This window comes from Squalius cephalus (genome assembly GCF_949319135.1).
Source record: "Squalius cephalus genome assembly, chromosome: 15".
Lineage (NCBI taxonomy): Eukaryota > Metazoa > Chordata > Actinopteri > Cypriniformes > Leuciscidae > Squalius > Squalius cephalus.
The window spans coordinates 8865937-8878103 of record NC_137136.1 but is presented as its reverse complement, the minus strand read 5'-3'; the positions used below and the strand labels follow the sequence as shown (position 1 = coordinate 8878103).

General features: G+C 37.0%; 2 protein-coding genes across 3 annotated transcripts; both read left to right on the top strand.

Annotated features, from left to right (window-relative positions):
• The first annotated feature begins 103 nt into the window (after window positions 1-103).
• mettl6 (methyltransferase 6, methylcytidine) lies at window positions 104-2698 on the top strand. Of its 2 annotated transcripts, XM_079895528.1 has the most exons (6): window positions 104-239; window positions 321-641; window positions 714-848; window positions 1873-2043; window positions 2203-2344; window positions 2436-2698. In XM_079895528.1, exons 2-6 carry the CDS (start codon window positions 381-383, stop codon window positions 2579-2581), a joined length of 855 nt encoding a protein of 284 aa, XP_079751654.1. In that variant the 5' UTR covers window positions 104-239; window positions 321-380; the 3' UTR covers window positions 2582-2698. The 2 variants fall into 2 exon arrangements, with proteins under 2 accessions (XP_079751654.1, XP_079751653.1); XM_079895527.1 differs by lacking the exon at window positions 104-239 and having other exon boundaries at window positions 246-641.
• Window positions 2699-6985: 4287 nt separating this feature from the next.
• cfap418 (cilia and flagella associated protein 418) lies at window positions 6986-12126 on the top strand. Its single transcript, XM_079893889.1, has 6 exons — window positions 6986-7517; window positions 7810-7909; window positions 8029-8087; window positions 8221-8286; window positions 8502-8597; window positions 11411-12126. Exons 1-6 carry the CDS (start codon window positions 7375-7377, stop codon window positions 11568-11570), a joined length of 624 nt encoding a protein of 207 aa, XP_079750015.1. The 5' UTR covers window positions 6986-7374; the 3' UTR covers window positions 11571-12126.
• Window positions 12127-12167: the final 41 nt, after the last annotated feature.

The following is a 12167-nucleotide window of genomic DNA, read 5'->3' as shown; positions in this document are numbered from 1 at the left end:
TTAACCAGGTCGTTGTGCGCGTCTCATCCAGTCCAGTAGGAGGCGGTGGCGGCGGATATGATCGTGGTCCTTCACCACCGCTGTAGCATTTCCCCGAGTGAGTAAGACAGATGTCTAGTAGATGATGGCAACATGCGATCTTTTCAATCTTTGAGCTTTCGCATTACGTAGATAAACATACCAATATTTTTTATTCTTAATCATTTTGCTCGCCTAATATATCGGTAGTACAAGTACATGTAAGTATCTGAAACTATTGTGGGCGTCTTTTCATGTGTAACTTTATTTATGAACGTGCTGTTTATGATATAACTTCACAGCATCCGATTTTAAGTCGTCGTCGTCAGTTTTAATCATAAAGATCCAGAGCTTAAACAGTCATGTCAGTGACAGGTAAGTTAGATGAGTTCGATGTTTCCCCCCATCATCAGCCCACTGATCTGAGTGAAAGGACACTGACACCAGAAGAGACGGAGAAACTCAGAAGTGACCGGGTCTTAGTCTCAGACTTCAAGCAGCAGAAACTCGAAACGGATGCTCAGAAAAACTGGGACTTATTTTATAAAAGAAACACGACGAACTTTTTCAAAGACAGACACTGGACCACCAGAGAGTTTGATGAACTGAAAAACTGCAGAGAGGTAAAAGATTCTGCGAGCATTTGCTGTCAAATGTTTGAGTTTGTATGGATGATTGTAACTCTATTCTTTCAGTCTCAAGGACAGAAGCTGGTGTTGTTGGAGGCTGGCTGTGGGGTTGGAAACTGTATTTTCCCCCTTCTGGAAGAGGATCTCAGTATCTTCATCTATGCCTGTGACTTCTCTCCACGAGCTGTTGAGTTTGTGAAGGTAAAAGTGATGGAATTGCGTTTCCTTTCAATGTATTTAAAATTTAAAAATGATCCCATAATTTACTCAGCCTCAAGTCATCCTTAGTGTATATGACTTTTTTTTTTTTTCAGCCAAACGCAATCTGAGGTAATATTAAAGAATATCCTGGCTCTTCCAAGCTTTATATTGGGAGTGAATGGTACCTTGTTTTTTGAAGCACAAAAAACCCCGCACTCATCCATCATAAAAGTGCTCCACACGGCTCCAGGGGGTTAATAAATGCCTTCTGAAGCGAAGTGATGCGTTTTTTTAAGAAAAATATCCATATTTATAACTTTATAAACTATAATCACTGGCTTGCGGTAACTGCTGTACACTAATCTAGTTCTGGCGGAAGAGTGACCTCTGACCTGACACATATTGACGAACTCGGAAGCGCAGAGGATAGAGCAAAACAAAACACCAGTCACGAATTAGAAGTCTAAAACGAGAATTTGTAAAGAGAAATGTCAGAGAATTTCGATATTTAGCTTGAGTGTTTGAACCGCGAGAGGCGTCTACTCTGCTCCTACATCCTACGTCAAACGCCAGAACTAGTTACTCTCATGAACACGTGAACGGACATTACCGGAAGCTTGTGATTTACAGTTTATAAAGTTGTAATTATCCATATTTTTCTTACAAAAACGCATCGCTTCGCTTCAGAAGGCCTTTGTTAACCCCCTGGAGTCATATGGATTACTTTTATGATGAATGGATGCACTTTTTTTTAGCTACAAGGTACTATTCACTCCCATTGTAAAGCTTGGAAGAGCCAGGATATTTTTAATATAACTCTGATTGTGTTTGGCTGAAAAAGAAAGTCATATACACCTTGGATGGCTTGAATGTGAATTATGGGATAATTTTCATTTTTGGGTGAACTAACCTTTAAAACCCACATCTGGTCAAACTTTTTCCAGCCATATAATGTTGCACATTCATACGCTAATTGTTTTGTATGTAATCTGTCTTTATTGATTATTATTCATTATTATTGCAGCAAAATGCCTTGTATTGCACTGAGCGATGCCTTGCATTTCAGTGTGACCTCACTAAGGATGATCTTCAGGCCACCATACAAGTGGAAACGGTGGATGTAGCCACATTGATATTTGTTCTGTCTGCAATTCATCCTGAAAAGATGCAGAAAGCCCTAGAACAAATTTTTAAGGTACTGCTGTGGTCAATCTGTGGTTTAAGGTATCACAGTGCATCAACTTTTAATTTAAAACAAGTAAACTTATAACTGATGGTGATTTTTCATGTGTCTTTGCATAACTCAGTTTCTTTGCCTTCTGAAGTAAATTCTCCTTCCTAAACAAACTCTCAGGTATTAAGACCAGGAGGTATTGTCCTCTTCAGGGACTATGGACTGTACGATCATGCCATGTTGAGGTTTAAGTCAGGCAATAAGCTGGGGGAGAATTTCTATGTAAGACAGGATGGGACCCGTTCCTTTTTCTTCTCAAGAGGTCAGTGTAGACTGCTTGTTTTTGATCATCTGTGTTACTGCATTGAAGTTAATGTATTGTTTCTTTTTTCTTTCATTTGTTCTTCTTATAGAGTACTTGGCTGGTTTGTTCCAACAGGCAGGATTTGAGACTCTTGTGAACGAGTATGTGCTGAGAGAAACTGTGAATAAAAAAGAGGGTCTGTGTGTTCCCCGAGTGTTCCTGCAGAGTAAATTTTGCAAACCTGTTTCCTCATAATGACTAGCATAAATAAGCCACATTTCTTTCCCAAAGTATTGTGCAGTAATTTATTGATTTTCCGCCGCAAATGTTTTTACTATCTCATAATGAAATAAAATGGCAGATTTTTCAGTTGTTTTGAGTTCTTCATCTCATACTTGGGTATTGTCAAATCACCTTTATTTATATAGAGCTTTATACAAAACAGATTTTTTTAAAGCAGCTTCACAGTAATAAACAGGAAAATAACAGTATCTGTGATGCAAACAGAGTTCAATTTTGCTGTAAAGCTGCTCTAAAAAGAAAATAGTGTCATTGTTCTGATGAGGTCAGTTCAGTTCAATAACTGTAAAGATCATTAACAGTATGTAACAATATGTAGTCTTTGAACAGTCACATCGTCCCGTTCAGTTCTTATAGTGTCAGTACGGTCAGATCAATAATATTGTTGAATATTATGTCTGTGTATGTTTGTATAATATATAAAGATAGAGTATGGTGTTCTGGGCAGATTCTGGATTTTACATAAAAGATGCAACTTCCCTGGTGGTCTAGTGGTTAGGATTCGGCGCTCTCACCGCCGCGGCCCGGGTTCGATTCCCGGTCAGGGAACGTGAACTTTTTCACTTACAAATATGGTCCGTCCAAGTCCTCCTGGGAAGTTCGTGTTTACGACGGCAGGTGTGTTCAAGTCACTTTCGTCGGAGGAAGATGGCGGAGTACTTTTTCTTAATTAAATACACAAAAATACAGAAAGGTTCTTAAACTCTTGTTCTAGAAAATGAAGAACAAAGAAATGTGCATAAAGTGTACTTTTTTTTTTTTATGTTTTTAATTAATTTATGAAGCCACTGCCAACTGTATCGTTACATGTTGCATTGTTATATTATAATGCCATCATATTCTGTATTTAGAAAAGCCTGTATATTATGCTGTAATTAGAAAAGCCTGACAATATCACTGCTAAATACCTTTAAGTATTGTGGTGTTCCGTCATGTTTCTCAGTGACGCCCACAACTCCTAAAGACGGGACTTGGAGAAAATCCCGAGCTCCCCACTGGTATTTACGACATTGCGGTTGCGTTCAAGTCTAAGTGCGTTCAACTCGTAAATACGATACGAGATGACTTGTACGCAGCAAGCTTTAGGTGCAACATGCCACCTTTTCTGTGCAAACCCTGTTTTCCCTGTTCACCTCACCCCAGTCGGCAACAGTAATTGTGTTAGTTAGAGAACTAAGATGGGTACAAGAAAACACATTGGAATCACACTGAAACACACTGATATTGTTGAGAAGAACAGATTTGTAATGTACTTATTTTCATCTGTCCATCTGCTTAAATGACCGTCCCTAAATACATAGACATGCGCGCGTTCCCTATGATAAAAAGAGTGCCCGACCAAATATCGTCATCAAGTTGTCGTGGCCGAGTGGTTAAGGCGATGGACTAGAAATCCATTGGGGTCTCCCCGCGCAGGTTCGAATCCTGCCGACAACGAAATGTTTTCCCTTTTGCAACTTACACACCTTATGTTAAATAATGAAAAACATGTTAAAACCAAGCGTCACGTCCATATTGAGAGCATGTTAAATGCACAATATGTAATTTTCGCCGCTACAGGTCACTTTTTCAAAAGAAAGGGATATCTTGATAACTCCGTGAATGAGCATGCAAGGGAGTTGTCGTCTCCACTTCCTCAGCCGACGGAAAGGAATCCGACGGACTAGGGCAGAAATCATGTTCATGGATGAGCTAAAGTATTTAAGTTTTATTAACGTCACTGTGGTATAAAGCCGGACGGGCCGAGGCATGCATGTTAAGGGGATAGTTACTCAAGAATGAAAATTATCATTAATTACTCACCCTCATGTTGTTCCAAAGTCTTTCATAAGTCTTTCGTTCATCTTGGGAACACAAATGAAGATCTTTTTGATTAAATCTGAGATATTTCTGTCCATTTATTGACAGCTACACAACTGACACTTTGATGGTTCAAAAAGTTCATAAAGAGATTGTAAAACTAATCCATATGAATTTGAGTGATTTATTCCAAAATTTCTGAAGAGACTCGATCACTTTATGATTAACAGATTGAATTTCGGCTTATATTCACAAAACAAAACATTGATCAGAGAACATAAACAGAAGCTCAACCAAACCTGCTTGACACGAGAACAAACATTGGTTCTTGCACGTCAAACATGCGTGAGCTTCCATTTACCATTGATGTTTGAGTTGATGAATGTTTATATGTGAATAAAAGCCTAAATTCAATCTGTTCATGATATAAAGCGATCGTGTTCCGAAGACGAGCTACTTGAAGGTGAGTAATGACAGAATTTTCTTTTTGGGGTGAACTAAACTTCAGTTAACTTAACGTATATGCAAAAATATCAGGAAGGGACATCATTTCACCAGGAGGGGGCAGCATTGATCTATGTATCCCACTCTGTAGCAGATGAGGCATTGTTAGAATGCTTCCTTTAGCTTTTTGCACCGCATCAGCATGTGAGTTAATGCTTTAAGTCATCATGTCGCCCTCTTACAGATATGTTTTATTAACCCTTGTGTTATGTTGCGGGTCAATTTGACCCGTTTAGATTTTCTAGTTGTTGGAAATACTGGTTAACCTATGTTTTTTTTCTTGATATTTTGTGACTTTTTCTCATTTATCATCATGAACATGCATGCAAAGTTTCAACATGCTGGTGTTTTTTGACATATACAAACAAAATAAATGTTCCTTTCGTGATGTTCGTGGGTCAATTTGACCCGCATATTTTAATGGTCTAAGGCAACTGTACGGACCCAAAATAATAACATTTCTTGGTTATATTTTGTTATTTTATTTTTTTTACTACATTATGAAGCTAAAAAAATAGGTTTTCCACACTTATTTCAATACAGAAAAATATTTTGTCAGCCACAGATGGTAAAAATTACCTATCATTTATTTTTTCAAGCTACCTGAAATAATATTAAACTTTTTTTTTTTTCTTGATATTTTTTTTACTTTTTCTCATTTATCATCATGAACATGCATGCAAAGTTTCAACATACTGGTGTTTTTTTTTTTTTTTTTTGACAAATACAAACAAAATTACTATTACGTCTGTGATGTCCATCATAGGCAGCTATTCAAAAGCAACTGTACAGACACAAAATAAAAACATTTATTTTATGTATGTCAGGGCATTAACTCCAGTTCTAAAGTGTAAGTGTATCTAAAAGTGCTCTAACCCAAACCAAACACACTTGAAAAAGCTAAATCATGGTGTTCAGAATTAATTGCAAATTACAAATGAAAATCTTTGACAGACACAAATAGTAAAATAAGCTCTCATTTATATATTCAAGATATCTGAAATATCTTGAGACTTCGACATAGACAGCAGGAAAAATGAGCTCAGATTAATTGATTAATTGTTCAGTTATGATGTTCTAAGCAAAAAAAAAAAAAAAAAAAAAAAGTTGAAAAAATGTATATGCAAATATATATAAATATAACGTATATTCAAATTTTAAATAGTTTTAAAAAATGGTTAAAAACATTTTCATTAAATCATATCTTCAGATATATATTTTTTGGAATATTTGACAAATGCTGATATTAAAAGTTTACAGTTTGAACCTGAATCTTTGTTGTTTTTCATAGTGTGATTTTTGAGGAATTGTATTGAATCCAATGCGGGTCAATTTGACCCGGACCATAAGGGGAGTGCACAGAATTCCAACATAACACGAGGGTTAAATGATTAGACCAGCTGTTAAAGTATGGAGTTTTCTTTTGTGTTTTTTTTATTCAATCAAACATACAGAAAAGTGTTCGAAATGCACAAAGAAAAATAAAGGTTTTCAAAGATTTACATGCACTGCAAATCATTTCATCAACTTCTTTATTTTTGAGACTTTTTTGCAATCTTTAATTTTTTTAATTACAAAATAATTAGTTCTACTCTCAAACACAGTATGTTTGATTGAATAAAAAAAGACACAAAGGAAATATTAAAGAAACACTTTTGAACAGCCTTCAACAACGCAACATGCCACATTTTTGTGTCAATAGGTACAAGAAAAGATGTTGGAATATTTTAGTAGGCCTACTTCCAGATTTATGTGGGTTTTTCCTCTGATTTGTAAAACAGTGACCGACCGCATACACTAAGGTATGAGTTCGGCCAAAGACAATTATATTATATTATTTATTATATTTGTTTAATGATGCAAATGTAAATCTGTGTGTGTGCCAATGGCTGTTTTGCCCCGTTGAGTGCTGTTCGGAACTGTTAGGACGTAATTTAGGATTGTTAGGACTTATGTTAGGAATGCGTTAGGACTTATGTTAGGAATTGTTAGGAATGCGTTAGGACTTATGTTAGGAATTGTTAGGAATGCGTTAGGAATTGTTAAGAATGCGTTAGGAATAGTTAGGCTGTCTGATCGCTGGAAAGATGTTGGAATAATTTATGGGGTTATTTTTCCTCTGATTTGTAAAACAGTGACCGATCGCATATACACTATATAGTATGAGTTGTCGTGGCCGAGTGGTTAAGGCGATGGACTAGAAATCCATTGGGGTCTCCCCGCGCAGGTTCGAATCCTGCCGACAACGATACGTTTTTCGTTTTACAACTTTTACAGCAAGTCGGAAGCGTCATATCCTCATTGGAGAACACGTGAATGGGATGTTTACAGGACATTAAAGTTGATTTTGTGAAAATATAACCAGTGAAGCCTTTCTGAGCGGATAACATAAATGATCCACACGTTTCTATGGAAACAAACGTGGCATTCTCCACCGAATAATAATGGCGGATGATTTGGACGATTTACTTGATGAAGTCGAATCAAAGTTTTGTTGTAGCACCTCGGCGTCCAAACAGTTAACAAGTTATGTTTCAAAACAAACGGACCAAAAGTGTGTGAATCCCAAGGACAAGAAACAGTCAAGGTGGTAAGCTAGCGGGATTAGCACCCGAGCTAACGTAGCCAGAATTAAGCCAAATAAAGTCAAAATAAAACCTTTATGTATACAATATAGCCAAACACTGTTAATACGTTGTAGATGTGCGATATTTTATATTAGCAATCGGACTAAAATGTAAAAAAAAAAAGTTTGCTAGGAGGCTAACAAAACAACGTCTGATCAATGCATTCTTATCATCGTCTCTAACATCTATACAAAACCAGATTCTTCCAAGTCAGATTTGTAATAGTTTGATTTTTATTTCCACGTTTCCCAGAAAACAAGGCGGTAAAAGAGCTGAACACGAGAATGATGATGTTGACGCTATGCTGCAGGAAATTCTGGATGATGATTATCAACCCATCAGCACACATGATGTAAGTGAACAAAGCAATACTTTTCATTTTTCAAATAACACTGAATAGCATTAATATTGCTAGTTGTTGTTGACAGTGCACATTCATCATCTGAAAACAATCTCTTATGATCTGAACAGGAACCCATTTCAGGAGAGACATCCACAAGTGATTCCTTTTCTCAGACTATGTCCAAGAAGTAAGTTTTTGGTTTCACATGCATTTAGAAGTTATACAGGAGAAATTGAGCATTTTAAATGCGAAACATAATTAGATTCAATATGTAAGATGTGTTGTCAATGATTAACTCTTGTCACCTTTCCCTCAAACAGATGTTGCCCTGTGTTTCTTGGTGGAAGCTCTATTCTACATGGTATTGGAACCAGCGTTTCTCAAAGGTGGAAATTACATCAGAATCCGTCTTGCCTGGTCTTGAGGGCCACATGCATATTTTAATGCACACATTAATAACAACAACCAGTATCACAATGCATATAGGCATTTTCCCCATTGAGAAAGCACTTCTGACCAAGTAATTCAGTCATGACAGATTTAGTTAGATGTGCAAATGTATTCTGACTGTAGTCTGTAACAAGAACTCTTGTTTTTGAAGGGCCTGCAACCAATTAAGATGTACCTCTTGTGACTTCAGCGTACTCATGTTTGACGATCACGAGTGGGACTCGTCCTGCAACTATTTATTTTTCAGGTAAGGTATCTGCAAAAATGTCAGGAGGGAACATAATTTCATCAGGAGGGGGCAGCATTGATCCATGTCTCCCACTGTAGCAGATTAGGCATTCTTAGAGGCCCACTTAGCCCTTGTTTTTGCACAGCATCAGCTTGTCAGTTAATAATGCCTTTGTTGAAGTCATCATGTCATCCACTTGCAGATAAGCTTAATGAAATGTTTGGACGGGCTGATAAAGAAATACTTTTCAACACAAGCGTTCAACAACGCAACACACCACCTTTTTTGCGCAAACCCTGTTTTCCGCCGGACACGTCATTTCCTTATTATCTTCAGCGCAGTGTCTTGCAGCGTCTCACTCAACTTTAGCATCAAACAGACAGTGAATCATTCGCACCATGTCTTTTATGTAGTTATCTTCCATATTTAGGCCACGATGCACTTTGCTGCTTGCTCAGACACAGTCGAGCTCTAAGGGCCTTTGTGTTTTAATGATCTACTTTTTCGAGATGTTCAAGCTTGTATCTTTAATTAGGAGAGCATGTGGTTGGAATTTGTCAATGCATCTTTAAAAACTTTAACTTCAGGCTTCCCCTTTTAAACAGGTAAAATAAGAGCTCATCAAGAGACCACTTTTTCAGGATCGTTGCTCTATTTTACATTGCTTACATTACATGCTGTAGTTTAAAATAAAAGATAGAAGAGGTTGAAAAGAACCCTTTATACTTCTGAAGTATAATCTCTTCAAAATACTTTATGGCTGACTGACCATATCAGGAGTTTTTAACCACTTAAATAGTGGTTAATATCCAGAGGCGGACAGAGTACACAGCTTCATTACTTGAGTAAAAGTACAGATACCCCTTGCTAAATTTTACTCAAGTACAAGTAAAAGTACTACAGTCAGATGTCTACTTAAGTAAAAGTACTGAAGTACTTGTTTTTAAAAGTACTTTAGTATCAAGAGTACATTTTCTAAATACTACTGCCACAGTGCTTACAATGGTAAACACAGCAAACACTTGAAGCGAAAACTATCATTAACTTGTTCAGAAAATTGAAAAAGTCTGGCGAGGTGGGGCCACGGGTTGGCACATTCCCGGGATGGATCTGCTGCATCTTGATCCATTGTTTCGTCCATGGTTTCGTCTCTTATCTAAATCTGACCATGGAGTTGACTTTGATAGAAAGCTGGAGGTGATTGCTGATAGGCTGTGCCAATCAGTGGCGCCTGCGCAATCCAATCACGTTTGAGAGGGAAACAACAAATTGAGGGTTTCCGAGATTTTTCTTTTTTCCTTTTTTTTTTTTTTTTTTGTTTTTTAGAAGAAGTAGTAGTAACGGGTACTCACGGTTATGGATAGAAATGTAGCGGAGTAAAGAGTACAATATTTGCCTCTCAAATGTACTTGAGTAAAGTCATGAGTACTCCCCAAAAATGATACTCGAGTAAAGTACAGATCCCTCAAAATTGTACTTAAGTACTGTACTCAAGTAAATGTACTCCGTTACTGTCCGGCTCTGTTAATATCTGAGGATATTTGAATAGCTTGGAAAATGTACTTGGAACCTTATGTTTATTATTGTCTTCATACGAATGGTTGTTGTATTTAATATCCAGATATATAGAAGAATCCTACCCAAGGTCATATTTCTCTTCAAAACTGCATTTCAATTACGCAGGATATGAGGTGGAAATGTGCTGAAAAATCTGAATAAAATGGTCCTTAAAGGTGATGAGATTTGAATACATTAGTTTATTGTTCATTGACTACTATTAGTATGCCAGTAATGGGTTTATCTCCCCCAAAAGTGTAAACATTGCACCTCCCAGGAACCATTAAAACATTGAAATCAGTCCGCTCACATCTGTCAATCTCTAACCAGCTCAGCCAATAGTGTGAGTTTGGGGCGTGGCTACTTGTAGTCATTATTACAGACATGGAGGCTTTCGTATGCTATTGAACATCTTCTTTAATGAACTATATGGAGAAAGAGACTGCATCACTTGTGCATGAACTTGTTTATCTGCGGGGAACCCCAGGCGGAGCCATTGTGGGAGCATGACTGGCCTTGCACAGGAAAAGACATTCAGCTTCGGTTACAGAAGTGCATAAAATTAGCTGCATTTAAACTTTCAAAGATTATACAGGCCACGAACACGTCAAAACAGAACATGGTCAACATGTATGACACAAATTAACTACGTACAAAACCAGGGTTTTCAACAGCACAGATCTAGGATTCCAACTGCTCCTTCCTTGCTTTATAGAGCAAACAGTAAAGCTGCCCTATCGAGATATTATATAGGAGAACTTCCCAATAAATTCTGCCCATGCCTTAAGTGTTTTTGGTTTGGCTTTATTAATTCTCGCTGTTGTAACTAACAGTGCAATATTTTTGAGATCTATTAGCCACATTTTTACTGCCGGAAACGAATATGCTTCATTTTTGTAATTCTGCTAGGTGCCACTAGTGTCGCAAAAAAAAACTTTTTTTGTTGTTTTAATTATATTTTTATTTAATATATTGCTTTATTTTTCATTATTTTACTGGGGTGAAATGAGACCTGGACAAAAAGTCTGGGGTAACCACTCGACTTTACAGCTTTTTTGCTCGTTCAAAACAGCCAGCCCCAATTTGAAGCGATGAAGCAGACCCACATTCAATATATTAGTTCTAAAAAGTCTGATTGCAGTCGGTGATAAATTTTCAAAGATAAGCCGAATTGTGTAACTGAGCGTCTTGGTTGAAATTGGAGATTTGTGAACTACAAGGTCAGTAATATATTCAAATCCTCACAAAGCTTCTGCTCTTTTCCTTTTCTTTAGGAACAACATGCCAGACTATAACAAACTAAAAGCCAAACTGAGGAGGAGAAAGGGTGTGCGTGCGTATGCCTGCCAGTGTAGCTGGCACTCTGCCCTGTCCCTCTCAGACCTGAGGGAGCAACAGCAGCTGAAGTGGGTTTGCGGAAAACACAAAGCATGAACTTGAGTCTGCAACAGTTCTCCCTCTGAAATCTCATCTGTGTCTCCCAGCAAGTGTTGTGTGCTCCCCTCCTCACAAAAGAGAATGCTGGTCATTTTCAAAAAATATATATTTTGTGCAATTAGCTGGGCTGGATAGCAAAGAATTATTTTCCGTTTTCTTCTTTGAGTGTAGTATTTTGTTTCGTGTGTCAAGTAATTGTGAGTCTCTTTGTCTATACTACATTCTCCTTTAGAATGATGAAGCTCAGTGGATGGTTTATATTATAGAATTTTTTTTGTTAGAATTAAAGGACGTAATGTGTTCAAATATTGTAAATACACATGCTAATTTTTAGACATTTTCACAATTAACAAATAATAGGATGCTTGATCATTGTTTAGAATGTTTATTATAATATAGATGAATGATGTTGATTTATTTTTCTGTTTTTCCGGTATATTAAGAGATACTCAGGTATTGCAAGGGCCCATTTGCATTACATTCCACGGTTTTCAGGGATGTGTTGTTGTGAATCATCTGTCCAAAATATTAAAATGCAAAACATTGTCCACATAATAAAGAGAATAAAAAATAAAAATAATGATGAGTGCTTTT

Bases quoted from the DNA above. Each gene is read 5' to 3' on its own strand.
- mettl6 (XM_079895528.1), top strand. From the start codon at position 381: ATGTCAGTGACAGGTAAGTTAGATGAGTTCGATGTTTCCCCCCATCAT. The intron at 642-713 runs GTAAAAGATTCT...CTATTCTTTCAG, and splicing joins AACTGAAAAACTGCAGAGAG to TCTCAAGGACAGAAGCTGGT. The intron at 2,345-2,435 runs GTCAGTGTAGAC...TTCTTCTTATAG, and splicing joins TTCCTTTTTCTTCTCAAGAG to AGTACTTGGCTGGTTTGTTC.
- cfap418 (XM_079893889.1), top strand. From the start codon at position 7,375: ATGGCGGATGATTTGGACGATTTACTTGATGAAGTCGAATCAAAGTTT. The intron at 7,518-7,809 runs GTGGTAAGCTAG...CACGTTTCCCAG, and splicing joins AAGGACAAGAAACAGTCAAG to AAAACAAGGCGGTAAAAGAG. The intron at 7,910-8,028 runs GTAAGTGAACAA...TGATCTGAACAG, and splicing joins AACCCATCAGCACACATGAT to GAACCCATTTCAGGAGAGAC.